At 41.4% G+C, this 27,759-nt stretch overlaps 5 protein-coding genes across 6 annotated transcripts; 4 read left to right on the top strand and 1 right to left on the bottom strand.

The window, feature by feature from the left end:
* Window positions 1–522: 522 nt before the first annotated feature.
* LOC118106267 (thyroid hormone responsive) lies at window positions 523–1,267 on the top strand. Its single transcript, XM_035154672.1, has one exon. The coding sequence runs from the start codon at window positions 608–610 to the stop codon at window positions 1,016–1,018; it is 411 nt and encodes a 136-aa protein (XP_035010563.1). The 5' UTR covers window positions 523–607; the 3' UTR covers window positions 1,019–1,267.
* Window positions 1,268–1,325: 58 nt separating this feature from the next.
* ndufc2 (NADH:ubiquinone oxidoreductase subunit C2) lies at window positions 1,326–3,407 on the bottom strand. Its single transcript, XM_035154673.2, has 3 exons — window positions 3,151–3,407; window positions 1,796–1,939; window positions 1,326–1,492 (listed from the first exon to the last, which is right to left on the bottom strand). The coding sequence occupies exons 1-3, from the start codon at window positions 3,287–3,289 to the stop codon at window positions 1,443–1,445; spliced, it is 333 nt and encodes a 110-aa protein (XP_035010564.1). The 5' UTR covers window positions 3,290–3,407; the 3' UTR covers window positions 1,326–1,442.
* A 944-nt stretch (window positions 3,408–4,351) lies between these two features.
* rab30 (RAB30, member RAS oncogene family) lies at window positions 4,352–8,588 on the top strand. 2 transcript variants are annotated; one of them, XM_035154669.2, is made up of 5 exons: window positions 4,352–4,510; window positions 5,857–5,955; window positions 6,048–6,131; window positions 6,220–6,403; window positions 6,941–8,588. In XM_035154669.2, exons 2-5 carry the CDS (start codon window positions 5,863–5,865, stop codon window positions 7,189–7,191), a joined length of 612 nt encoding a protein of 203 aa, XP_035010560.1. In that variant the 5' UTR covers window positions 4,352–4,510; window positions 5,857–5,862; the 3' UTR covers window positions 7,192–8,588. The 2 variants fall into 2 exon arrangements, with proteins under 2 accessions (XP_035010560.1, XP_035010561.1); XM_035154670.2 differs by having other exon boundaries at window positions 4,358–4,510; window positions 5,862–5,955.
* Window positions 8,589–9,223: 635 nt separating this feature from the next.
* Window positions 9,224–21,090, top strand: LOC118106424 (prolylcarboxypeptidase (angiotensinase C)). Its single transcript, XM_035154943.2, has 9 exons — window positions 9,224–9,643; window positions 14,108–14,248; window positions 14,332–14,433; window positions 14,629–14,810; window positions 15,823–15,980; window positions 16,959–17,131; window positions 19,387–19,554; window positions 19,676–19,863; window positions 20,141–21,090. The coding sequence occupies exons 1-9, from the start codon at window positions 9,458–9,460 to the stop codon at window positions 20,349–20,351; spliced, it is 1,509 nt and encodes a 502-aa protein (XP_035010834.1). The 5' UTR covers window positions 9,224–9,457; the 3' UTR covers window positions 20,352–21,090.
* A 4,310-nt stretch (window positions 21,091–25,400) lies between these two features.
* LOC118105762 (protein FAM181B) lies at window positions 25,401–27,307 on the top strand. The gene has a single exon (XM_035153570.2). It carries the CDS (start codon window positions 25,638–25,640, stop codon window positions 26,598–26,600), a length of 963 nt encoding a protein of 320 aa, XP_035009461.2. The 5' UTR covers window positions 25,401–25,637; the 3' UTR covers window positions 26,601–27,307.
* The last annotated feature ends 452 nt before the right edge of the window (window positions 27,308–27,759 follow it).

The raw sequence follows: 27,759 nt of genomic DNA, 5'->3' as shown, positions 1-27,759 counted from the left end.
CACACACATGAAAGAACATTAGGGTCGGACGTCATTCGGGTTTAGAGAGAAATCAGGCCCTGAATAAAAAGAAAGATTGCTCCGAGGCCTATTTCCAGTTATTTTTATCCAGTGTCAGCTTTTCCTTAGTTTATAGTTTATAGTTTATCAGAACCATATAAAGCTTAATTTTCTTTTTGCCTGAAGTTCAATGCTGTAAATCTAAACACTGCTGATCTTGTCCCAACACAAAGGTTCTTTATTTTGGTTTAAACTTTGATATCCCTCAGCCCATTTTTAACCCTAAATCAATCGACATAAAACCATGTGATCTCCTCCATAATCAGGTCATTCAAACTCAGTGGTCTGCGTTGTTAATCATTCGACAGGGGTTCCTTTTGGTGCAAACTGGTGAGAACATTGTTATGAAGGTTGTTCAACTCAAATAAAGATAAGAGTTTGACTCCACATAGCACCCGGAGCGCCGAATGTATCGGATGAGGCATTTACGTAACGGCACTCATCGTATAAATTCACCAACACCCCTCATGGCTTTGCACTGCACACTGCTTCCGACTGTCTGACCACCACAGCACAGGAACAGCCGGGACACCATCCAACCTGAACCATGCAGTCTGCCGAGGCCAAATTCAACAAGAACAGCCTTCTCTTGGCTCTGAGAAGATACAGCTCAGCCGTCAGCGACATGGAGCAGACCATCCTGCTGCCGAGTCTGCTGAGAGACGTGCCCTCCGACCAGGTGTGGGACAGCGAGGAGGCGGAGGAGTCTTGCGGGGACCTGTACGGAAACTACCTGATGCTGAAGACCATCAGAAACGCAGTGGAGAGCGGCCTGTTTCACCTGGGCGAGCACAAGCCAGAGAAGCGCCCGGAGCTCAGCGACACCCAGCTGGACGCAGACCCCGAAGCCCTCTTCCGCTTCCACCTGAGCGGACTGTTTTCTGTGATGTGCGACCTCACCAAGAGGTCTCAGAGCCTGACTGAGAAATACATGGACATCATTGGAGTGACGAATTAGAAAACAGGTGTCAAGATACGTGGACACCGGGTGTTTGTAGAAGTGTCATCTATGGAGCAGTCACTTGAACATCTCTGAACTGTTTACATTCAGTGACCCCATGCTTCTAACTCGTGGAATACGTATGCATTCACTGCCAAAACTCTAAATTTCTGTCTCTTAATTTTGCAAAAACTCCATTGAAACTGATTTAAAGATTAAAAGATCATGAATGACAGTGTCCTCGGCTTCATTTGTGTCCAAACCTCACAGGGAATTGTGTTTGTTTGTTTTGACCAATTCTGAGAAAATATCAGTCAGAGAACGATGAATTTGTTAAGTTTTTATTTACAGAGCTATATCTCACACAATAATAATTTCACAAAAAAGACCACTGGAGACAGATGGTAGTCCACAAATGTTCTCTCTCTCCCTCCACCAACACTTAGCGCACAGGATGGAACGGCTCCAAGATCTCTGCAAAGGTCTTTTTCTCTGGTGACAGAAAAGAGGTTAAAAGAATTAAGGTAAACGGAGAGAATCGGTTTACACACACACCACAATTTTAGAAAGTATCTCTGTGTAGACACTACAGAAATCAGGGTACAAACTAAGTTTGAAGAAAATGGTTTGCTATCAGCATTACACCATCTCCTGTGTGTTTGAAGAAAATCCCCCTGTCATCTCATATGTTCACTGAAATAAAATCCCTGATGTCTAATATGAAGAATGATGAGACATTGCAACATGTAATCACACAACACGTGAAAAGCATACATTAAAAAAAAAAAGACTCACCCTTTGCAGGAAATTCCTCTGGGTGGAGTCTGATGTACTCGTTCATGTCTCGATCAAGTCGGGCGTAAGTGTAATTTTCACGTTTTGTGACGTAGTAGCCGATGAACCAGCCAATTGTCGCCAGCAGGACCTGTCGATGAACTCCTTCAAAGAGGGAACACAGCACAGATGTGATTGTGGTTAAAGAAACAACACGCATCATGACAATGCTATACACACACACAATACCATGTGTGAATAAAACACAATACCAACATATATCGATATGTTGCTTGTATTGATCTACAACAGATTTGTAAAACATTTGTCTGTTTATCAAGTCTCTGTCATGCTCTGCCCATAAAGAAGAGATTAAAACCACAACCTTCACACAGACTCAAAGATTTGTCTCAAAACGTAAAAAGAAAATAATATGACATGTATCGTGTTTGTTGTTGATATGAAGTTAGTATTGATATGAAGTTAGTATTGATATAATATTTGGCTGCGTCGTCCAGCCCTGCTCTTCTGGCACTTTTCCTCCTAAGGAACTACAGGCCTGTGCCTTATCTTTTCAAAAATAAGCAGGAACAAATGTCAAACTCTTTAATTTAGTTTTTAAATAAACATTAATCCATCATCTTCGTCACAGGTTATAAACTGAAACATTCAGTAACCCTGACAATTTGTTTTTCATATAAACTCATGTGGCAAAATGAGAATTTAACATATTTTTACTAATGCTCCTTTGTCACAGTTCCAGCTAAAACGAGAATAAATGCATAAACACAGCATAAAGTCATACAGACATTTACAAGAGCTATAAAGACCATGAGACAGAGCCTGGAGAAATGTATAGACAGGTTTATTATCCATTTGTGTTTTCTATAATTATATCTCTGTGTAATGTATAAGATCATGTATTGTTTGGTGTGTTGTAAGTTTCTTTAATATTAGTCGAGATAAATCTGGATGAACACACATTTAGATTTAATAAAAGAATAACAATGGCAGTTTTTGTTTGTCATCTTTTAATCGTTATATCCTTCTAGTGTTTTATCTTTGTTAGTGTTTTAAGGGGGAAGGTGCAATAGTTTTATTCACTTGACTTTTATTCTGCATTATTATTATTCTGGCTCTTATTTCCTTGTGTGCTGTTGTTTGTTGTGCAGCTGCTGCAGCACTTTGACCCATGAAACGTTTCCCCACAGTGACAATAAACTATATTTAATAAGAACATAATAAGCTGTCATAACAAACTACAACTCTTTGTTATTAGAACCGTGTCAGAGTTGTTTTCAGACATTTTCCTGGTTTAAAGTTTCAGCTCTGCGGACAAGTCAAGAGTCTGGAGGCTAACTAGCAAACATGCTAACCTGATTTCAGCGGCGGCCTGTGGTTGATCGCGTTTTGGAGCATGGCGGAGCACCAGCCGACCCCGGCGAGCCACACCGAGTTCCTGTTGGCGATGCCCGGGGGAGGGAGGCACTTCGCCTCGTCCGGTACGAATCCCATGGCGAGAAAAGGTCCCCACGGTTCAGACTTTTTTAAAATGACCTCCCGGTAGCAGCTTCCACCACCGATCAGCTATCTCCTCCCGTAGGAAGTCAAGGGCACAACGTGCAACGAGCGACGAGCGTCCGGGTGGAAACCGGTCAGAAGCCCGTTGGTTCCGGGTTCTCTGTTTCCTAGCAACAGAGGACAGAACTTGAAATGTGATTTTTTTAGATTAAGACAGATACTTTTTAAATGTATTAAAACAGATACTTTTGTAACCCTCACACGCTAAAGGGAATATTTACCCGACCACTAATGTTGTTATATGTTATGAATTAATATGTAATAAATAATATATATATACAAGATAAGATCAAATAACATAATCCTTTATTAGTCCCACAATTTGCTATATTACAGCAGCAAGATTATAAAATAGGCATCAGTAAGTAATAATAAGTAACATGCAATACTTGAGTATAAGGATAATAATACTTAAGTGTAAGAAATATAAACAAATATAGAAACATATGAATGTAATACAACTAATATAAACAGTGTAATAACAAGAGAAATATGTACAGTGTGAGAATATGTACAGTGAATGGATTGCACATGAACCATTGTAACGCACGGACAGATGAATATTGTACAATCAAACACAGAATTAAAGTTCAGTCCATAATGGGTGCGTGTAGTTCTAATTCTGATAATATAATAATAATGATTATAACTTTATTTGTATAGCACTTATCTAAACAGGGTTACAAAGTGCTTCACAAAAATCCATGGCAAAATAAAAGGTGTTCATTCAGTTCAATTTTGCAGAGAAACCAAACCATTCCCATAATAACAATATGTAATATATACATTATTTTATATAATCATTATATTATGTCAATATATAAACCCAGTGAAATTACTACAGTTTATGTGTCATATATACTGCGACAATACCGTGATAACTTTATTCACTATAATTGAGATATATAAAATGTGTCATCTCTCTTACAATCCAGGTCCTATTGGATGTGAAATGATTTAATGTGCATTGGTTCCCACTGATGTGGATGAACTGTAGTTTTGCATGTGAGCAGATGACATCATTGAGAACAGTCCTCCTCCTCCACAGCCACAGGAACAACTATGCTCTTCCCATCAGTGGCTCTCCCCGTTTCCTGAGCCGGATCTATGCATACCTAGTGCTTCAAAGTCCGGGGACATCCCCGTGTTTTGGGGGTAAGTGCAAACTCTTCTCCTTCACATTACAAAACACCGACTTTATGTTTTTTGTTTTCTATCCTCCTTCTCCCTCCTGCTCCTGCAGATTGAGCCAAAATGGCTCCAGCCGCCCGGTAGCTGCTCGTAGCCACTGCTGCTAGCTGCGCCTTTATAACGAGTCTCAACTCAGGAGGATAACGGAGGAAAACGAGGATTAAATAGTCACGTTAGCTCCAGATTGAGTCCGGGCGGGATGCGAACGTGTTACATTTTCATTAGAAAACAAGATGGAAGGAAAATGCGACACCGGGGAAATGATCCTTTATTTCCCACATGCGGATGATTCCAGCTGAATTCAACCCTGAAAGAAGGTTCAGTGCATCATCAGGAGATGTTTCACTTTAGTCCTGCAGGGTCGGATTCAGCCTTTTGCAGAGAGATACTTAGTTTCCTCACGTACAGGCCCCGATTCACGATGCTGCAGACGGTCACTGCGGAGAAGAATGAACCTGCATGTTGATTTTAACTGTTTACATCAACCTGTATATTGTTTTTTCCTGTTTGCATGAACCTATTTGTTGTTTTTTCCTGTTTACATTAACCTATATGTTGTTTTTTCCTGTTTGCATGAGCCTGCATGTTGTTTTTAACTGTTTACATGAAACTATATGTTGTTTTTTCCTTTTTAAGTGTTGATGCGGTGTGGTGTTACAGATGCTTTGTTTTAGATTTTTATTACATGCAATAAGTAAAAGTATAATATTGGTTTTGCATTATTGTTTTTAGGATTTCACTGAAATGAGTAAGATAACAAACTAAACATCATGATCCCTTGGAAGTGATGCACGCCCCCTTGAATACTGCACCCAAGCAAAAACATTAGGAATCAAACAAAACTTGCACAAACATCATGTGATGTTAAAAAAAAAAAGAAGGGGGGAAGTATTAGTGAAATATAACATCTGTGTAAAAAGGGCTGGGTCATATGGCCAAAAATGATCTCAAGCCGAAAACCTTCTTATCAGTTGATAATTATCACATTATTATATTATTACACATGTTTCAGCACTACCAGTCTATTTGTACTAGTGAACTCAAGTACAAATACTGAATTTAATAGCAGAACTAGAGCTTATGTCACTTGTAGTATCTCAGATTTTTGCTGGTAAGGATTTTTCAGGACAAACATCAGAGATGACGTCGAACTGTTTTCCAATTTCACAACAATTTAGCAGTTTGATCTCTTTTCCTCCTCTTGCTTCAGGACCTTTACAGAAATGAGCCATTATCCTTTAATGCAGTCAATTGGTTTCAATGCATTTTCTCATCTCTCTTCTGTTTCTCCTTTTTTTTTTTCTTCACAGTTTAGGATGAGCATGGAAGATTATGACTATCTGTTCAAGATAGTCCTGATAGGAAATGCTGGCGTTGGGAAGACATGTCTTGTCCGGCGCTTTACTCAGGTTTGTATCATATATATTTATCGCATATCTGCGCGACTGAGTTTGCAGTCATAACACAGTTCATCTCAATAAAATATATAATCTCATTTCAGGGCCTTTTCCCGCCTGGACAAGGGGCTACGATCGGAGTAGATTTCATGATTAAAACCGTGGAAATCAAAGGGGAGAAGGTCAAGGTATACAAAGATGAAAATCACGTCATGTTAAACAAAAGTACATGCCTGGACGATTTGAGTTGCTCATTTCAAATAATCCGTTTTCCAGCTGCAGATATGGGACACGGCTGGACAGGAGAGATTTCGCTCCATCACTCAGAGTTATTACCGTAGTGCCAACGCCCTCATTCTCACGTATGACATTACCTGTGAGGACTCCTTCAGGTGCCTTCCAGAATGGCTGAAGGAGATTGAGCAGTATGCCAACAACCAAGTGGTGACTATATTAGTCGGTAAGAAAACTTTACACATCATGTTTGTCTGGAGAAGAATTGCACACACTGTATTTTTACTGGAGCTGACCTGGTTATCTGAGTAGGCTTGGGGTAGGTGTTTTTGCCAATGCAACTGTTAACAAGTAAACTAAACTAAAATATATAAAAGCCTTTTGTTGTTGTGTTGACTCGAGCTACTAGCTACCTGTAGGCAAACGTTACGCGCTGCCAGAGCTTTGTAAAGAGTGTGTTGCCACCAGAGTTAAATGTGATGTAAACTTGGCACGTGACGAGCAAATATCAGCGTGTGTTTGTGTGTAGATTTGCAAAAGACCTCATTTATATTTTTGCTTATGTACATTTTGTTGTGTGATGTTTGTGAATTTTTTGTTACTCCTCAGGAAAGAAATCTATTCGCATGTACACCCACTCCACTTCCATCTGCCTGATCCACACCCACCCACCCACCAGTGTTCGGAAAGTCTTCTTTCTCTGTGTCTGGTTACGTAAACGTCTTGTTACGTATGTTGACAGATACATTTGTATGCGTTACAGGTAATAAAATAGACCTGGCAGAGAAGAGGGAGGTTCTCAGACAGAGGGCTGAAGATTTCGCTGAGGCTCAGAGCATGCTGTATCTGGAGACCTCGGCCAAAGAGTCCGACAACGTGGAGAAACTGTTCCTCGACCTGGCCTGCGAACTCATCCGAGAGGCCAAGCAGAACAAGCTGGATAACAATGACACTGCCCCGATGCCCGGCGAGGGTAAAACCATCAGTTACTTGAGCTGCTGCAGCATCAATTAGACAGGGCTCCAGACCGAGCTTCTGGCCGTGCTAACTCAGTAGCCATTGACTGTAGAGAGCAAATGGCTGAGCCCCTATGCCTCCGTCCCTCTTAAGATGGCATCAAGCCTCTAATTTCTCTCATTTCTAGTCCCATGCCTTTTAAAAGCTGTACAAGGGAGTCTGTCAATTTTAGTTCTTTATGGAGAACATTATCCTCAGTGCAACAGGGTGTAGTGTTTGTCTGCCTGATGCATCCGAGAATCTGAGTAGGGCTCAATTTTGTCCTCTTCATGCTGAAATGGCAGAACTCTCCTGTTTGGATTTTAGGCTCCATTGTCATTAAATATTCACCAGCAGTGTTATGTGAGTGAAAAAGCTCAACCAGGTATTTTGTTACAGATTCAACCGAGCTGACAAAAAGCTTCCCGATCATTGGAGGTTATCAGCTCATGGTAACAAAATGTTTACACACGGTATGTTTTTAAGATGACCAAGTCTGATCAAGTTGCGAGAAAACGTTGCAAACTTTTCCTGAAATCAGTTGCACAATCTTTACGACTTATTTTCCCTCTCCCGTTCCTTCAGCTCTGAGAATTGCATAAAAATGTTATTAACTTTTCATAATCTCATTTTCTGTGTAGTTATTTGCACCTGTCATTACAAACTGTGAAATATTTGTTCCCAGTAGATTTTTACTTGCTGCTAAGATATGTTTTTATGTCGGATTAAACATGAATTAAAACGCGTATAGATGCTACATTGAAAAAAGTGACATTATTTTTTTGTGCTCGCAGTTAGTTGATTTAGTATGAAGCAAGTTGGAAGGCCTCTGAAATTATGAACAGTTTATCACTTGACATTGTTTTTGACCATCAGCTGTTACTTTAACCCATAGTCGTGAATATTTCTGCCTTTCGTTGTTGCTGCCTAGCCATGAAATTGTAAGACTTCATTTATTTTGAAGACATTTGTCCATGTAGTTTCCAATGACTCGTTGTACTTCATATGCTTTTATTGTGAAATGTGTCCAGCATGTTTTGCCATAATTTGTAGTGTCTAACTTTACCTTTCATATATTTGCCATACCTGTATTGTACTGTATTGCACAACGCCATTTACTGCACACTTATTTTTATTGTAACACTTAGTCTTTTGTTGTACAGACTTGTAGTACATCTCTGCACTTTGCTTTTTATACCTTTTACTTTCAGTAATCCCTATGTACAACTGACGAGCATTTTGTTTTGCCTTGTTGCAGCAGTTACTTACTGTTAATTCCTTGCATCCCCTTGTCAACACAGGATGGGAAATACAAAGGAAACCACTATTGGGATATTGTGCTTCTTTTTCCTTTATGTGTACCAAATAATCTCAAAAAAATACTCTGTACATTAACATTAAATACTTACACTACATGTTTTGTACTTTGTTTCTGCGTTTTATTGAAGATTTATTTATTTAATGTGATGACATTTCCGGCATATTTAAAAAAATAAATAAAACCACTAATATATAAATTGCATTTTTATCCCAAGGTTAAGAAAGAGATAAACTTGGGGGACATTTCCAGTATATTTTCAAAATAAAACTTATATAAATTACATTTGTTTTGCCAAATTTGAAGCAGAGATTGACACTTCCTGTATAGTTTCAAAATAAAACCCGCAATATAGGAATTAGTGTGTGTTACTGTACAGTGATTATACTGTATAATATATAGATGTATATTTATATATTATAGTCTCTAGAATTAAACGACATTTCAATTATATTTTAATGCCAAGACAGTGATAAACGCGGTGACACTTCCGGTATACTTTCAAAATAAAACCTCTAATATAGAAATACGTGTATCCAGGCGCTGTTTAGAGTTTCTACACAATATCAACAGTCTCCATATATAAACATTTAAAAATGACGATTATATGCCAAAGATAAACGCTTCCGTGACACTTCCGGTTTACACTTTCCACTCGAAGGTGCTCCTCACGTGTGGAACTCAGACTCCCGTCATCCCTTGCGCGTGTGTCTGCTTGCACAGGAAGTGTCTTTGTTGTGACCGCTCGCCGCCTCCAGCTGAACTCGGACACGTGAACATGTCAGCGGGTGTTTCCTGACGAGCGACTGAGTCCCGGGGTCAGATCCCTGACGACACCTCGGCTGTGGATCCTCTGTCACTTCCGGCCTGTGACGGGTTCTCGTCCTGCTGCAGCTCTTGGGGGGGGGGGAGAAGACCTCATGTGGTCTGAGTCGGTCTGAGCTGTGAACGTGTGACAGGCTGCAGATGATGGAGCAGGGAGGCTGCAGGACGCGGGTTCGGGTCAGAGCCGCTGCTCTCTGCGTCCTGACGCTGTGTTTGGGTTCTTTGCACGTGCTCGCCCTCAAGTCCCAACTTTTCACCAGGCTGGGGGGGTTCACCCCCCCCTCGGAGACCCCCATCAACTACAGCACCCTGTACTTTGACCAGAGGGTGAGTTCAGTTCTGTTTAACTTGATCTTTTGTCATGTGACATGTCACAGGAGCCTCTGGTTCCTTGTTCCTCTTTCACTTCACTTGGAAACTTCACTTATAATAAATATAAATATTCCACTTCCCAGTATTTTACCTGATTCTTCTTGTAATGTAAAACAATACAATAATACTAATAAGACTGGTGTTATAATGATATTATGACATTTTAATATAACCATAAAGTAGTGTTTTCCTACAATATGATTGATGTTATAATAATACTTAAAATACCCATAATAACAATAACTTTATTTATATAGAACCTTTGTGCTTTATTAAAACTCTATTTATGGTTTTACTATAATAATAAATATATTGTGTGTTTTACTATAGTAAGTTTTACAATAGTAAGATTGATATTGGGTGTTTGACTATACATGTAATAAGAAAGATAGTTTGCGTTTTACTGTAATAATATAGATATACTGTGTATTTTACTTTAAGTTAGACATATTGTGTATTTTACTATAATAAGATAGAGATGATGTGTTTTACTATAGTACGTTTTACAATAGTAAGATTGATATTCTGATTTTTACTATAATAAGATAGAGATGATGTGTTTTACTATAGTAACATTCATATTATCAGATGAATACTGTTAACCACTACATAAATTGGCTTCACAGTTTCACCGTTTATTGCTCTTTCAATATACTTAGCGCTGCAGAAGTTGTCCGTGTGTTGTGTCTGCAGACAATAGACGTTTCCCCCCCCGACTTCCTGTAGTGAAGGGAAAGCCTCCACAATCAGCTCTTGTTTTCTCCGGCATGGACTGAAAGTATCGCTCCTGGCTCGCTGCCTAAAAAGGTCTCCGGGGTCCAGTGAACGTGAAAAACGCTTCAAACACGAGGTCTTCTTTCAGCCTTTTACATTTACCTCATGGAGCATCAGATCGCCTGCTGAGGCGTCACATTGAGTGACATGTGGACCTGACTCATACGATCACAAGACACAGCTTTTGTCTTCATAACTAATGCGTTGAGGTCATTCTTCACTGTCATCATGTGCTGATTAATCGGCTGCTTCACTTCACGCTGTAATGAACTTACCACAAGTGATGACGGTGCATTCAGGTGCTCCGTAAACTGCCCGAGTTAAACGTGTCAGGATCTCTGAGGAGGTGGAAATTACATAAACTGCAGCTGAAACGTTCTTTGTTTCATAGTTTTTCCTCACATGCACTTTGTGGACGAATGCGGTGGTAAAGAGGAAAACCCATACAATTCTAATGCAGATCAAGATCAGGGGCAGATCCATCCAATAGTTTCTTTCACTTTCTTTAACATTGAGATATAGTGTTTTTTTGACATTTTCATTTATTTCTTAGAGAAAATTTGTGGATCTTGAGGAAAAAAAAATGTTTTGGAGACAAACTTCTAAGAGTGTGTGCAATTTGGTGCCGCTTGAATAAATTCCAGGGAACTATTGGGCCTTGGCAGAGGTTTGTGCTCTACTGAGCGACATTCTAGTTTAACCTTGAAGGTTAAACTCTGTTGAACATTTAAACCTGTTTCCCTGCAAACCTGTTAACAATTATTTTATTTAGAACTGAGACGGAAAAGTGTAGAGACACGAACGATCAAATTCCAGAATCGCTCTTATTTAGAAGCTGTTCACCTCTTGAACTCTCTAGATCTAGCACTGCAATCTTTACTACTATCCATTTTCTTTTCTCTTTACACGTATGCACTTTACAATATACAAATATTAGATGTTTTTAGATTTTTTAAAGTGAGGATTTGCTTTTTCTTGTCTTACATTTCAGTAAATCTTAATATCTTTGTGTTTTTGTGGCTTTAATTGCGATGAGCATTCTCTGATGTTTTATAGATCAACCATTCAATCGGTTAATCAAACTATCAGATAAAACAACAAAGACGAGAACAATAGGCTGCAGCCCTACATGTTATATTTAGACACTGCTAACAGAGGTTGGACTTGGGGACAATACTCCACACCTGGTCCAGCCCACGACTTCCTGCCTGATCTGCCGAGCTGACAAGATGATGAAGACCATTTCCTCCCTCCCCACACCCATTGTCTTATCTGTGTGGGTTTTTTTTTTTCCTCAAACCAATTAACAAGCAACTGCTGCTTCTTCTCAAGACGTACAACAAAAAACAAGCCTGTTTTCCACTTGTCAGTCCCAGAAGGGTCTTTGCCGTGATGGTCATCAATCACAGTCCTTTTCCTCCGCTCTCTGAGTGAAGAGCGCTCCAAGTGATCCAGCAGTTGTCCAGAGGAAATCCTCTCGACTGCGTTTTCCCTGCAGACAATGAATGGAAGTGTCCTTCAGCATCCTCCAAATCAACCTCTGTCGTTCACCGCGCTCGTTTCCCTCATGTTCTCCAACTCCTGGAGAAACAAAAGCAACTTTTATCTCCAGTGGAGCGGTTCACGCTTTGGCCCAGCATGCCAAACAGTGTGTGTGTGTGTGTGTGCGGTGAATTTTAACTGAAACAATCAGTGCTCAAGTGCTGCCTGCAGCTGCCACTCGGGGGCGCTACTTATCAGAGCGTGTGGATTTGTTACAAAACCAGTCTTGTGGGGTTTTGTGATGTGCATACTGAGTGGGTGCAAGTGGTGCAGTATTCACCGGGGGTCCTTTTTGATGAAGCACTCCACATATTCACCCACTTTATAATTTTGGCATTTATACCAAATGCTTGTTTATAAGAATATTTTTCAAAGGGAACTCCACTCTCAATAATTGAAGAGCTTCACTCCCCAAAAAATCTACCAGTTGATCTACAAGAGAAAAGCAGCTCATGAAATATAAACAAATATGTGATTTATATAAACGACAAGTAAAGTAAATCATTTGTTCACAGAATTCTGACATTACACTTTGGACGACCACTACAACTGCAACTTCTTTTGCTGCCAAACGTCCCCTTTAAACTGTCTCATGGTCCCCCTCGCACTTAAAAGCCCTGCCAAGCACTGAGGAGTGGAGGCTTGAATGAACACATTGAGGTCCCCGAATCTTTCTGCTGTCATTGGCTCATAAAATTGTTGCCTCCTTTGTGTCCACCGAGGAGGAGAGGGAGCGAGGAGGACGAGGAGGAGGAAACAAAACAAAAGCATTTTGTATTAAGTGCCGGGGCTGATTCAAGGGTTGGCCAACCCCGCAGCATCGTAGGGTTGTCGTCTCTGTGAAGTTGTTGGTTTCTTTCCGCCTTTGTTGTTAAGAATACAGGAAATATAGCTGAATGGGGGAAGATACCCAGAATCCCTGAGGCGTGATGAAAGGATATCTCAGAGCTCATCTAAAGTAGAACTAATTTGGCGTCTCCTAAACTGGCTCCAACATTTTTTTTTATACAAATTGGGGCTAATTACCTCGGGGGGGCTGTCATCTCAAAACGCCACAGTTGGCCCCGGGCCAGGTGTCCGCCGCTGATCACCCACCTCCGAGTGGATTTTAAAATGCTGTTTGTTGGTTTTGAACATTAATAAATGATCGGTGCGTTAGATACTCTGTCAACAACATGGGACACAAGAGAGAGTCGACTTCTACGGAGGTATTTAGATCACCTGTTACAGTTCCTGCTGCTGACTCAGGAGCCAAAATGTGTCTTTGGACTTAAAATAATTAATAATTTTACATTTATCATGATAATTACCAATATTGATTGATACTGAATGTTTCGTTTATAAAAATGTTTAGCCATATCGCCCAGACCTATCACAAAGTATAGAGAGGATATCACAAGGCTGTTTATAACATGCATGTCATAAACAGGCAACTCATTGTTAATCGTTAACACAACATGCACCAGAATTTATTACAACAATGTGTCTGTTTTGTGGAATAACGATTTCACACTGGAACAGAGAAAGTCAGAGATTATCTGAATATAGTTTGTTTTAGTTTCATATTTTCTGAAAGTATTTTACAATCATGACAAAAGAAAAGTTAGTTTTTTTAAGTATTACATAATTTGTGTTTTCCAGAGCTGTTGACATTTTCTTTATCACAACATATCAAAGCTTTTTTTATGCTGAAATGGTTCATTTGTATTCGTGAGAAAACAAAACATGAGAAATGATAAATATAAGAAATAATTACATATGTATGGTCGAGTCACCGTCATTTCAAGCATCATTTCATCCGTATCAAAGTTTTCATTTAAATAGAAGTAACAACAGGCATTTGTTCACACAGACAACTGTCAACAGTTTAATACAATCATAAAATATCAAAGCTTCTTCATTCAAACAAAACAAAATTTAACAAGAAATAATTACATCCCCCTTCCCTCTGTCTGATGCTGTGTTCAGACACTAACTCAAGTGGGATCTCATTTGTTTGACTGTTTGATTTCAGTTTAATTATTATAATTGTGATCAGTTGGTGTATATGAACTCATTGAGGATTATAAAACACATTTAATTGAATGTTTTTATCTGTTTCAGATTGATCACTTTGGATTCCTGGAGGATGGCACGTTCAAACAGAGATACCTGGTGGCCGACAACCACTGGAAACAACCCGGAGGTCCTGTTTTGTTCTACACAGGCAACGAAGGCGACATCACGTGGTTCTGCAACAATACTGTAAATATCCCATCTGTTAACTTGTTCTTACCCTGCCCACAACCTCACATCTGATTGAGCGCCTGCCTTTGTTTTCTCCTCAGGGCTTCATGTGGGAAATTGCGGAGGAGTTGGGCGCCATGCTGGTTTTTGCAGAACATCGTTACTATGGAGAATCTCTGCCATTTGGACAAGACTCTTATAGTGTAAGTGAAGAAGTTCATTAAAATCTAATTCAACATGATTTTTACTCACATATCTGTCCTGAAATTCTCGTAGGTTTGTTAGATGAAGATGTTAAAATAATTGCGTGCAAAAATAGACTTCACTTTCGCTGCCAGGGAATAATTTTGTGTTTTCATCTTTTAATTTCTGAACGATACTCGTCATTTTTCTTGCAGGACAGCAAACACCTGAACTACCTGACCTCAGAGCAGGCCTTGGCAGACTTTGCAGTTCTGATTCAAAACCTGAAGAGCACTTTACCCGGAGCTCAACGCAGCCCAGTCATCGCGGTTGGAGGCTCCTACGGAGGGATGCTCGCTGCCTGGTTCAGGATGAAGTACCCCAATGTAGTTGTCGGGTAATATACTCGTCCAGTATTTACGAATTACGTATCATTGCGTGCTGAACGATGGCAGAACAGGATGTGACGCTCACAGAAATCAGTTGTGTGGTTTGTTTTCCGTTTTAAGGTTGTGGTAGTTGTTGTTGGATGAGCGCTCCCCCGACTCACTCAAACAAGGCATCCTCTCCTTTGTGGGACAGTTTATAATTCTCATGTCCTAAATCATAAAGCACGGGCTGGTTCGACGCAGCTAACACCAGTGTCTCCTCTATCTTGGTTCACTATTAAAAGCTACAGCCAATGACGGCCTAGTGGGGTCAACTACACAAACGTTGTTGCTATTGGTTGAGTTAGGGTCAAAGTTCACCAAAGTTGAACTCCAAGCGAAGCCATGCAGCGGAAGTGCTTTGCCCCTGGAAGCGAAGGTTTTATTTGCTCCAGAATGGATGTGAACAGGAAAACACTTGAAAACACAATGATGCACAGCCAGACTACTGACGAGGAGTTTCAGGAGCCTTAGGAGCAATGTTTTCTGTAGTTAAGACTTTGAGCTTTTTAACTTTGCACAACTTTTACATACACAAAAAAAAAACCTTTATAAAACACCAGAGGAAAGAAAAACAGACAAAGCATCCTACGCCTCCTTTAATGATCCACTTGCAGCCTCATGTTCAGCTGACCGGTCATTTCACACCAAAGGATAGTGGAAGTACAAAGAGCGAGTTGAGATTCCTCTGAGTGCTCGTTGAAGTACTTCTGTTCCGTTTTTTCCTTCGTGAGCTCCTGTCGGTGAATTAATGTCCGTAATAAACACCAGATGTTCATTTGAGTCAACAGACTGTTTTACAAGAGGCTCCACAGAAACATGAGACATTAGGCATCAGAGCTTGAATCAGCGTTTCCTTCACTTTCATGCTGGGATCATTATGGTCCTCTTGCAAACATCCTGCACAAATGTTATTCACAGGTTTCAGGGGAAAATGGAATCCACAGAAAATAAGAGCTGGTTTCGCTTCTTGTATTTCAGAGCTCTGGCGGCCTCCGCTCCAATATGGCAGTTCCCTGGTCTGGTGCCATGTGGCGACTTCTACAGAACAGTAACGCAAGACTTCGCCAGAAGTGGCTATAACTGTGAGGCCAACATTAGAAAGTCGTGGAAGGCAATCAATAACGTCTCCTCCACTGGTGAGTCAAACACTCGTGGGTAGATTTATCTTTTTCTGTCGTGTTATATGAAATATGATGTACTTGAATTATTCAGAAACAATTAGTCAGTCCAGTTTAATCTCGTCTGTGCTGGAGGCTCCTGGATTGTGAGAGTTTCTGTCCATATGGTTTGTTAAGTGGTGCAATCATCTCCTACAGCCTGGAACCAGACGGCTGTTACAAAAACCTGGAGAACCACAGGGTCTAAACTCCACAGAGGACAACCTGTGATAGAGAAAAGATGGATCCATCCATTTTCTGTCTGGAAAAAGTAGAATTCAGATCTGAATAAATCAGAATATAAATTAGCCTTTATGAAACCCACTGGTACTTTCTGTGGGGCAATTTGTATATTTGCACGAGAGTTTCTCTCTCCACACTTTTTCTGTGTAAACTCTAAACTAAGGAAACTGTCACTTTTACTGTGACAATAAATGGTGTTAGCAGCTAAAACTATCGTGAGGTTTTGATATGAAAAGCATAGACTGTATATAAAGATGGACGATGTGACACTCATAAGTTATATCAAAGTGTCTCTATTGCCACCTGGTGTCTGGCTGCAGTATTGATCATAAACCCTCTCTCCTCCATGTTAATGAATGGTAATGTCACTGTCAAATTTTAGAACCAAGTAGTGTAATAATAAAATATAATAATATTAAGTATAACAATAAACTTTATTTATCTGGCACCTTTCAAAACACAGTCGCAAAGTAGTAATAAAGACGACAAATCAATAAAATCAACAGTTAAATAATTAAGATAAATAAACAGCTCAGATGAAATAAGGGAAATTTCCAGTTGAGGTACGTTTTAAGAAAGGACTTAAAAGATAACACCTCATTTCCTCCGGTGAGCTTCAGGAGACTCTAACATCTAACATGGTCAATGCAGTGCACATTAAAAAAGACATTAGTAATGTGATTACTAATGTGATTTTTGTTCTCTTTCGTTTAGCATCTGGTCTCCAGTGGCTGTCAGAAGAATTCAGTTTGTGCAGCCCTCTCAAAAACAAGATGGACGCCGTCGCCTTCAAGAACTGGCTTCAAGAGACGTGGGTGAACCTGGCGATGGTGGACTACCCGTACGAAGCCAACTTCCTGCAGCCGCTGCCTCGCTGGCCGATCCAGGTATGAATACAAAAAAATATTAATAAAATGCTGTATCTTAAGATCTGCGTCAGTATTTGCTTTTTAGACTGGTACAAAAAAATTATCCAATACAGTTAAACCCTGGTTAAACTTCACTAAACTTTGCTTTTCTTTGGATTTTGTTTGTCTTTGCTGAAGCAGCTGATCCGTATTTGAAATGAACGAGCGATTCAGCCGTTTGTGCGTCGAGTGTTTGTTGTGGTCGTCCCCGCTTTTGTTTACAACAGCTGTCAATTAACTTCATTAATATTCATAAGGCCCTCGCTTCTCTTTGGACTGTAAGTATTCTGTAGCCGAGCTGCTACAAGTAAGCCACCATTCTTCCTCTTCTCCTCGTACCGAGAGTCCTTTCAGTCGCACGCTCCGTCAGATCTCTGAGGTGTTCCTCTCAGGACGCTCACACGGCGCCACAGAGAGAGGACATTTGCCCGTGAGGCCGATAAACAAAGGTTGGCTGCTCTCATTTGAATGGGACTGGAACAAATACGTCACTAGACTCTCAATGCAATCCTGTAACGTGGCTTCAAACTAAATTTCCTTTTTTTATATATTTTGATGTAAACGCTTGTGAGTGACCAGCGGCCGATCGGAAGGCTGATAGACTCGGGTGCAGTTGATTCCACCAGTCACCTTGGCAGGTCACGTGAATAAACCGGGCTCCGCCATTGACCCCCACACTCGGTTTGGAGCCTCCGCACTCCTCCCAGCGCCCCTCACACAGCTCTTTCAAAATAAAACTTCCACCACACCGATACATTCTTTTTTTGGGGTTATTTGTTTGCCATTTAGCCGCTGAAAGGATCCGGCAGCACTGTGTCACATGAGACAAACACTAAATGGCCATTTTGAGTTGGGTTTTTTTTCTTGGCTCTTTGCCTTTAATGTATGCGACCCCTATGGGTGGTTTAAGCAGTTTAGGCAGTGGGTGCAAAGAGGAGCTTTTTTAATGACAAAGCTAATGTGATTATCTGAGTGAGTGTGAGAACGGGGTATTGAGGGCTTAGAGGAGGGAAATCTGTTGGCAGAGATGAATGTATAAGCCTAATCCTATCTGAAAAGTAAGGAGAAGATGCTTTGGAGCAATTGCAGTGTGTTTTTTTTTTTTTCACGGTATAAATCTTTAGTTGGACATGTCTGTGGCCCTCCTCATCCATCGACCACCAACTCCTCCCCAGCCCGCAGACAAAAGCCTTAGTAACAGACTCCACACTAGCGCAGCTCCCCTCCAACGTCCAAACAAGGAAGCCCAGTTCCCCCCGGCTCACAAAGAGAGCGCCCGAACAACAGCCACGGCCAACTCTGCCGCCGCAACCATAACAACACGCGGAAAAATAAAGCAGACGCCGAAACTCCAATATCTATCATTCACCCTATTAATTCTGAGGAATCAGCCATGGTCACGAAAAAAACCCAGTAGTAATGCATGCAACATTTAAAAAAATCTGTCGTTTAGATCATTGGCTTTAAGTTAGTGGACGTTTTTTTTCCCTCTTGTGCCAAGTTTAGAGCAATAAATTCCAGTTCATTCCAGGGAATTTCATATGCAAATCAGGCGCCACCACGTTTTATGTGGAAAAACACTTTAGGGGCCACAAGAAAGCAATGTTCAGTCTTGTAAACAACTTGGATATACAGTGGCTGCAGACAGTGTTCAGACACCTTCACGTTTTCACTCTTTATTACGTTGGAAAGTTTTTGCCCATGAAGCTATAACGCAAAAACCCCATAACTTAAATTAACTTTGAGATGTGAACTTGACTAAAGTGGCAAACTGACTTTATTGGGCATTTGATTGATTGATTGATTGGATTCGATTCCTTCATAGGATTCTTGTCCAATCAATCTGAACTGATCAGACACAAACCAGGCTATGAACTCTCGATAGACCTCTGGGGCAAAATTGTGGCACGTCAAAGATCAGAGCAGGGGTATGAAACCATTTCCAAAGCTCGGTGTGTTCCCAGGAGCACCGTGGCCTCGATACTGAGGAAATGGAAGAAGTTTGGAACCCGCAGGACTCTTCCTAGAGTTGGCAGAACTGAGTAACCTTAGGGCCTTGTTCAATTTCACAGAGCGTCAGAACTCCCCTGCTGAGAATCTGCTGGAAGGACGACGGTGTCAGCAGCTCCCCATCAACTACGCCTTTTTGGAGGAGTTGAAAGATATAAGCCCCGTTGAGTAAAAGAGATATTATAGACTCGCTTTACCTGAACTGTAAACTTGTTGTTTTCCAGGTGGTGTGCAAGTATCTCAGTTTGGATTCCACCGCGTCCGACCACCAGCTCCTGCACGGCGTTTCTCAAGCAGCAAAGGTCTACTACAACTACACCGGCAGCTCCTCCTGCCTGAACACATCGCAGACAGCGACCGGCAGCCTCGGGTTACTCGGCTGGTTTTACCAGGTGTGGCAGCACAGAGCGGAAGGATCACTCCTTGTCATTTCCTGAATAAAGTGGTGCACAAATGTGTCAGTGGGCAGCTGCACCTGTCTGAACGAATGTGTGTCCGTTCCCTGATCCCCAGGCCTGCACAGAGATGGTGATGCCCATGTGCACAGATGGCGTCCAGGACATGTTTGAGCCCGAGGAGTGGAACTTCCAGGCCTTCTCCGACGAGTGTCACGCCATGTTCGGCGTCAGGCCGCGGGCTGAGTGGGCAGGCGTCGTCTACGGGGGGAAGGACCTCGCTGCTCACAGCAACATCATCTTCAGGTAAACACTGGCTGGGAAATGTCCGACAGAAGGTTGTGTGTGTTTGTATAGTGCAGAGAGTGCATACAACTATTTCTGCTTTTACACTCTGTGATATTAAAGAAAGTGTCATTGAAATCCATGCATTTGCATAACGGGAATTTACAGAAAAATCTGCCAAAATTCATCCATGATGTGTCTGTTGCTTTGCTGACGCACCACAGACCCGCACATGAACCACCTGCTGTTGAACTCAAACGTCCGAGTTTCTATTCTCAGTGTCTCTGTTGTGTTTCAGTAACGGAGGACTTGACCCGTGGTCGGCCGGTGGCGTCACCTACAACATAACAGATTCTGTGGTTTCTGTCATGATCCCTGACGGAGCTCATCACCTCGACCTGCGCTACAGCAACGACTTGGACCCTCCCTCGGTCCGAGCCGCCCGGGCGCTGGAGCTGAAGTATTTCCGGGCGTGGATCCAGCAGGTTCAAACTGAGTCAATGCCCTGATCTCTCAAAGCGGCACAAACGTCACCTGACTTGTTAATCAGTGACGCGGTATTTCACAGGGTTCTCTCTCCAAAGTTTGTCTTACTTTTTAAATCAATGTTGGAGATTTTCTTTCAAAGATCAAATTAACACACATTTATCTACGGTTTTAAACATCAGTATTGATTTTTAAAAAACATGTAAATTACTTAAAAGATGTTCCTAGTAACGTAGCCATTTTCAGTGCTGGAGTGCTTCAGTGCCCCAGGATAACATCTCAGTATTTACTTTATGCCAAATGATATATCTCCAACTGCTGGAACATAGAAAGGTAAATTATTAGCATGAGCCAAAATGAAAAGTGTCTTAATCACAATGTTGTTCAGTTAATATCTTTATAATAGTTTGTTCTTGTGATCAAATAATCATCAAAAGACTCCGATCATCCTCATTTTGTCTGAAGTTTGACAGAACCCGTCATGGCCTCTCTGTCGTCAAGCTTTTATTTTCTTTTATCAGTGTTTCAATCAGGGCGACATTTCCTGTTCCATCACATCTTCATGTCATTTTTCTCATTTACTGTCATTGCTTCAAATTGACACTCCTTAAGTCTTTGTTGATAAGTCATTGGTGTTTGTCTTTTTATTGTAATGTGCTTCTTTACACTTCAACAACACGTCTCAGGAGTAAAGTTGACACCAAAGACTTTGTAAAGAAAATACATTTTTTTTAAAAAGATATTAAACTTGATTTGATCAAAGAGCAGTGCCTTCCTCGCTTTTCAACTTTCACACATAAATTCTTTATGAGCTGTCAACACATCCACAAGTGAAACTGATAATACATCTATGAAATACATTGCTATATAATCTAATTGTCTTTTAATCATATATGGATGTAACGTGGTTCTGTCCACCGGACTCTTTGTCCCGCTTCAGAACGACCGGGGCTTTTAAGTTGCCTCCGCCGGGCAGGAACAATTGCATGTGCTGGAGATTTAATAAAAACCCAATCGGAGGAGGCCAATAAAGTGAGTGGTGGGAGGTTATTGCAGCTACGCCTGCTGACCTCACCCCCGTGGACCAACCTGTGGGATTCCCCTCTTGGCACACATTCATTCACCGGCCGCCATTAAGGCTTTAAATTGCTGCACCAAAGTCGCCCACAGACCCCGTTTTGTTCCCCCCCTGCCAGTAATATTATTAATACAACTCCCGGGGTGCCAGAGAAGTTGAGAGGGGTTGATGGGAGGTTAAGAGCAAGAGGCTGAATGGATGCAGGGATCGTCAGGGGGAGAGGGAAGGTTTTTTTCTGGTAGTTCAGCGTGAAGTCACCGTTCAAATGTGAAGATAAAAAGCTCAAATGGTCAAAACACATGAAAACGCATCTTCCTGCTTTGTAATTTTCTCGCCAATTCGTTTTTCAGCCAAGATTGATGATTTACTTCACCAGTGCAGTGCCGGTTCTGAACCTGCCTGTTTGGAATGTGTGCCTGAACTGTGTTGATGCTCCAGAGCCACTTCAGAATTATTCCCTGTCATTAGTGAGTCCTCCTCAAACAGTTCTGCAATATAGTGTCACTTTTTATTGCTTGTGTGCTGGACTTTGTGTGTGGAGCTTTTTATAAACAGTCTATTATGCAGAGTGAAGTTAGAAAAAGCTGTGTTCATCCTACCTGGTTTATCTGCAGTCAATATTTTTCATAAAATTACATAAACTGAAATAAGCTTGAATGATGTACTTAACAAATGCTATTTGTTCATACATTGCATATCAGCAGAGGTGTGTTTCAAAATAAAAGCTCTGGAATTCAGCTCGATATAAAGCATTGCAGCAATAAATCAAACATTGTGCTTTTACTTTGTAGACACATTGCAAAAGCAGGAATAAATCTGAATGTTGTTGCCATGACGGATATCATGAATGTCCGTCACTCCGATTTGGTGAAATAAACGTAAATGATCTGACTGGACAGATATTATTGGGCGCAGGCTGCAAGTCGCAGACCAGTGCTGCAGTTTATCCAAGAAATGTTTAACTCGATCCGCAGACTGAAGGCACACTACCCCACCCCCACTGAGTGCTGGTCGCCTGTTAATTCACATTTTATTCATATTGAACGTATCCAGCGTCCAAATCACTCCAAACTAAACTTTACTTGAACACTGTGCTTCCTCTGGCCAATAAGGACACACACACCAAGTGTGAAGCCAATAAAATAAACGGTTCATTAGATATGAGTTCCACATACAGACAAACAGACGGTTGTGGAATTAGTATGTTTGTTCACAGTAGAATAAAAGTACTTTGATTGTACATCACAAATATAATTTAGAATTGGTTATTGGTTTCCTAACTAGGTATAAAGACTATAAGGTTAAAATAGTGGTTATTTGAATATATACATTAACGAAATAACACGTTGAATAAATAGATAAATAGGATGTAAACCGACATAATGAGTATTGCACATATTCTCTTTTAAAGCCACAAGTTCCCGATGTGACGTGAGCGTGTGAAACAGACGGGGAACATGTCCTGCGCTGGAATGCGGGTTGATTTCCCCACATTTTGTCACAGGCTTGACTGAATCACCCATCGCTTTAAAGGAACACAGCTAAACATGGGGGAGGACGGGGTCTCCGCCACTAAATGCCCTCCTTAAACTTTTTCTCAGGCCTTTGAGAGGTCATTAATTTTGTCAGCCTTTTCTAAGTCCCTGACACTGGCCATCAATCAAAGGTGTTATTAGTATTCGCTGGAACACAAACTGCGAGCATGTCCCTGCTCAGACGGGGACCACACACTAGTATAGGAAGAGATTAGGGCTGTGTGTGTCACGTCACGTTGCACCGAGCACCCCCGCGCCCTCGGGGATGGGTGCTGCTGAATAAGTGAATTCTTTGGGTGGTAATGTTTAACAATATCTCAACAATATGGATCTGGGTACTTAAGCTGGTTGTGGGGGGAAAGATTACTAATGATTTTCTCCAAATTAAACTTTCCCCCCCCTGAGGTCCAGACAAAATGAGATTCTCAGAATGCAATCCATATTGCGACCTTTGTGATTAACGCTAAAATAAACACAGCTCCATTACGGGGATTAAACAAATCAATTAACAAACTACCTCACATTAAAAGTCCCAAAGAGTGGAAACAAGTCACGACCTCGTCAGCTGTGTTCTCAGTTCACATATTTTCTTCTTTTTTTCTTCCTCCGAGCTACTTTCGCTGCCGCCGCAGCCCATCCCCTCTCGCCCTCTCAGCCTTTGAGCAACAATAGAAACTTGTTTCCGGGATCTGTGCGTCAGGCTCTGTGATGTGAATGACCCACCAGCACAAAAGCCAAAAGCACCCTTTGACTAGAAGGAGGAGAAGAAAAAAAAAAGGTGGATATGGCTGCCATGACTGTGATGATGTCACTGTGCCAAAATTGTGCCGCTTGCAAAGAGGGGGAAGCAGAAAATCCGCTCCATGAGACGTCGTGACGCTGCTGCAGCTGATCTGCATTTCTTCCCTCGCTTTGGTTTAATTAAGCGAAAGTTTAGAACTGACAAATGTAATGTTTGCCCGTTGAGCAGTTTCCCCACATGAAGTCTTGGTTTTGCTGGGAAATGTCATAAAGTATTTAACCACCATCTGTACAAATAGCAAGATATTCTATTTTTCTTCTTCTAAATCTGCTTAGATTCGACTGGATTCCTTTACATTCATAGACTTGTGTTGGGCCACAGATAATGAGATCAGTGCTATCAGCTTCACTGTCCCTTTTCTCCTCATTAACATAAGAAAGATTTTTTTTTTGTGTCTCTCCTTTTGCTGCCTTCCGTCAACTCTTAACTCTGCGTCAACCCCTAACCCTCGACACGCTCATTTGTAAGAGGAGTGATGTCCTTTCAATTAGTAATTTGCAGCTAATCTTAAAATATGTCAAAGTAGGAATAATTTAGTTTAAAGTGGTCAGAGGTTGGGACGGACAGGATTCTTTGGTAAAGAATAGACAATGTGCTGCAGTGTAGCAGTAAGTTACAGATTTTGAATGTATAGTCGACTTATCTTTTCTGGAAATTCACTTGAAATTCCTCTTAAATTGGCCAAAAAAGCGTTGGCAACACAACAACACGTCCTTTTTAATGTATTCACCACAGCCCGAGAAACTTCCTGTAATACATTATTGTTTACAGCAGAAAGTTTCATACCCAGGATTCCGTAAGGTCAACATTTCTTCTGGCACACTGAGCCCGAACTGCACTTTATTCCCCTTTAATTTAACAGCTCCGGCAGCTTTTCTAGTTAAATCGACTGTTCATTATTGAGACCCATTTTACGAAGGGGCTGTGAGGTGCAATTTAATGAATCTCTGGCACAAAGCTCCCTTTCACTGCCGGGCAAAGAATAGAGGCTATTTAGACCCTGTAGGGCTTTATGTCAAAGGCAGCCCATAATAGTTGTCAGGCCAGGGCAGAAATTCCCACTGGCCTGGGAATGCACCAGAAATCAACTTTTGCCATGAGCAGATTAAGACACAAGCGAAGCAGTTGGGAAGATTCCTCCGGATTGTGGCATCTGTTTGGGCTCAGAGATTTTCCCACAGAAAAGAGGCCTCTCTCTTTACTGTATAGCCTCCGTTCTTTTTTTTTTAATGCCGGGTTAGTTTCAGTGGCTAAATGAACAGTAATTAGATTACGAGTTAACTTCTATTTGGTAATCCAGACACGATACGCATAAAAGAGTTGAATAACAGTTACAGTTTTTTAGAAAAGCAAACAGGAATCGGGATACTTATAATGCTGTGGATCAGGATTTAACTCAATTAACTTAAAAACATTGCTTTAATTTTTCACTTTTACACAAGTTTATACTTTATAACAATGTTAAATCCAAGAATTTAAGAGCTACAGTAATATCCTCCACTTTCACGAGAGCGTTTCTTGGTTCAGGGCACACACAAACAGTTAAAGCAGAGGGGGAGAGTTGTGACAGAGGTTATTGTCTTCGACTCAGCAGGGAATTTCAGACAAATCCCTCTTAGATGCAGGTGGTCGGGCACAAGCAAAGAGTTAAGTCCCGCGGTCCCTTTGCCCCTCCTCTTTGATGTTCTGACATCATTAGTCCAGCCCCCCCTAAGATCTCCTCACGTCCCTCGGAGTCCGTCACTTCTACTCTGGAATGTTTACAGGAGCTCCATGAGCAGCATCAGGACCGAGCGTTTGTCAGGGGGCAGAAAATAGACATGCTTTGAGGAAACTTTTGGATCAGGGATCACAGCGGATGCCACAGGTGTAGCCGCCGGGCCTCGACAGAGTAATGGCTGTTCAGACTGCGATCATGAACCCTCAGTTCATGAATTTCTGCTTCCCGGGTTCAGTGGAGTACGACGTGGAGAAGAGTCTGGACGGGGGTCTCCTGGGTGAGGCAGAAAATGACGAAGACTACAAAGAGACCACCAGGGACCTGCTGAGCTTCATAGACTCGGCCTCCAGCAATATCAAGCTGGCTCTGGACAAGCCAGTGAAATCCAAAAGGAAAGTCAACCACCGGAAGTATCTGCAGAAGCAGATCAAGAGGTGCACCGGCATCATAACACCAGGGAACGCTGCTGAAGCCCCAGTGAAACGACAGGGGTCCCCTCTGGCTCAGCCGAGTCCTTTGCACAGCAAAACTCTGCCTAAACGCGATGGAGTCCAGGCCAACTTACAGAGCAAGAGCTTGGCTGCGCTCTTTAGCCCTGTGAAGGATATAAGGGGTGAAAAGGCCAAGAAGCCGCCCCTGAGGCATCGCAACCTGCCCCCCTCTTTCTTCACCGAGCCGGCCAACTGCTCCAAAGTCAGCTCCACGTCTGGGATGACGCTGAAGGACTTGGAGCGAGGAAACCCGGAGGCCGCGGATTTCTTTGAGCTCTTGGGGCCCGATTACAGCAACATGGTCAGTGAACAGGACCTTTATCAGAACATGCATCTGCGGGTGCAGCCGGAGATGGGAGGCCTGGATCCTGCCTCGTACGACGCTCACCATTTGGTCGGTGGTCTCCTCTACTCGGAGCCCTGGACTAGCTGCTCTGGACCCTCTAAGAAAGCCGGGGAGAGCCTGCGGACAGGCCCGGCCCAGCCCCCCGTCTACTGTCAGTCCGAGGCTGCCACCACGGGGCCCCTGGAGGACAACGCACTGTGCACTTTGGCCTTCCCCAACTTCTTCACAGACTGCTCCATACCTCAGGTCACTTACGATTTAAGTGGTGGTTATAACAGAGCTAATTATTCGTCTCTATGAGAAAACTGACAATTCTGTGGTTAGAAGTGTGACAAGTTTAACAGTAGAGAGTTTTGATGTCGTCCCTGCTCAGCAGAATTGTGTGTCCCTCAGAAAAACATGTTTTTCTTTTACTTTTCTTTAAAATGACTTGGTGCCATGTACTTTTCAATACGCCACTTTCATTTTCTACATGGTTTCACTAAGTGGATGTGATTTTTCTTTATCTCAGGCAACTTCAAGTGACACTCTGAATGAAAACACATCTGAAGCTGGGTATGTTTTCAAATATGTGGCGCTTATGCATTTGGAAATGTGTTGACAAGACATTTCATTACATTTTGGTATTTAAGACAATAAGAAATCAGACACAAGCTGCAGAAGTAGTTGTTGGTTTAGTTCACTAAGCATCTGTTATGTTAGGAAATTATATTATAGAAACAGTTTGTCACATTTTGATAAGAAATATGCTGCAACAATCTCTCAGCGAGGCACTTTTTTCAGTCCTATTAGTAACAAATCGGTGCAGAGACGTAAACGGGGAAATCCATTCTGTGGAGATTATGATTACAACAGTGTTTGATGCATTTACAGCTCAGAAGTGATTTTCAGATGCACATTTACTACTTGTATGCATGTGTTTGTTGGTTTTCGTTTGGGAAAAGCCTTTAATGTATCTAGTTATTGTAAGAAGAAGAAAAAATAAAGCTGGTCTTTATTCCTGTGAACACATAGTTTGTTTGTGTGTGTGTGAATTGAATTGTGAGGAAGGTAAATGTCTCTGAAATTTGTTTATACAGTCATATACAAGTAATTTGCTGCATTTAGATGATGTAAGAAAGAAAGAAAAATTTAGATTATAATGCAATTCAATGCAACTTTGAAAGAATTGAGTCACTACACAAACAATAAAAAATAAAAGTACAGAAGAAGCACATTTTAAGTAATGTTAACTGCAGGCCTCACACATTACATTACAGTAACTTACAGTAGGTGTAGTCCAGTATTATATAAAATTGTTTCTAATCCGTGCACTCATGTTTATATAACATCAATACAATGCTGATTTTATACCATTTCAACATTTTCTAATTCAATTTCTCACAAAAACGTGGAATTCAAGTCTAAAAAATAACTTTTTTTGCTGTAATAAGTAAAGAGCACATAGAAAAAAATCCAT

Source organism: Hippoglossus stenolepis, chromosome 4, assembly GCF_022539355.2.
Source record: "Hippoglossus stenolepis isolate QCI-W04-F060 chromosome 4, HSTE1.2, whole genome shotgun sequence".
Lineage (NCBI taxonomy): Eukaryota > Metazoa > Chordata > Actinopteri > Pleuronectiformes > Pleuronectidae > Hippoglossus > Hippoglossus stenolepis.
Note: the sequence above shows the minus strand (reverse complement) of the source record. Positions and strands in the feature narration are given on the sequence as shown.

Excerpts from the sequence above, each read along its gene's own strand:
- rab30 (XM_035154669.2), top strand. The coding sequence starts at position 5,863 with ATGAGCATGGAAGATTATGACTATCTGTTCAAGATAGTCCTGATAGGA. Across the intron at positions 5,956-6,047 it reads TTGTCCGGCGCTTTACTCAG|GGCCTTTTCCCGCCTGGACA; the intron begins GTTTGTATCATA and ends ATCTCATTTCAG. Across the intron at positions 6,404-6,940 it reads AGTGGTGACTATATTAGTCG|GTAATAAAATAGACCTGGCA; the intron begins GTAAGAAAACTT and ends TATGCGTTACAG.
- LOC118106267 (XM_035154672.1), top strand. The coding sequence starts at position 608 with ATGCAGTCTGCCGAGGCCAAATTCAACAAGAACAGCCTTCTCTTGGCT.
- LOC118106424 (XM_035154943.2), top strand. The coding sequence starts at position 9,458 with ATGATGGAGCAGGGAGGCTGCAGGACGCGGGTTCGGGTCAGAGCCGCT. Across the intron at positions 14,811-15,822 it reads TACCCCAATGTAGTTGTCGG|AGCTCTGGCGGCCTCCGCTC; the intron begins GTAATATACTCG and ends CTTGTATTTCAG. Across the intron at positions 17,132-19,386 it reads TGCCTCGCTGGCCGATCCAG|GTGGTGTGCAAGTATCTCAG; the intron begins GTATGAATACAA and ends GTTGTTTTCCAG.
- LOC118105762 (XM_035153570.2), top strand. The coding sequence starts at position 25,638 with ATGGCTGTTCAGACTGCGATCATGAACCCTCAGTTCATGAATTTCTGC.
- ndufc2 (XM_035154673.2), bottom strand. The coding sequence starts at position 3,289 with ATGGGATTCGTACCGGACGAGGCGAAGTGCCTCCCTCCCCCGGGCATC. Across the intron at positions 1,940-3,150 it reads CAGGCCGCCGCTGAAATCAG|GAGTTCATCGACAGGTCCTG; the intron begins GTTAGCATGTTT and ends CCCTCTTTGAAG. Across the intron at positions 1,493-1,795 it reads AGAGGAATTTCCTGCAAAGG|AGAAAAAGACCTTTGCAGAG; the intron begins GTGAGTCTTTTT and ends TTCTGTCACCAG.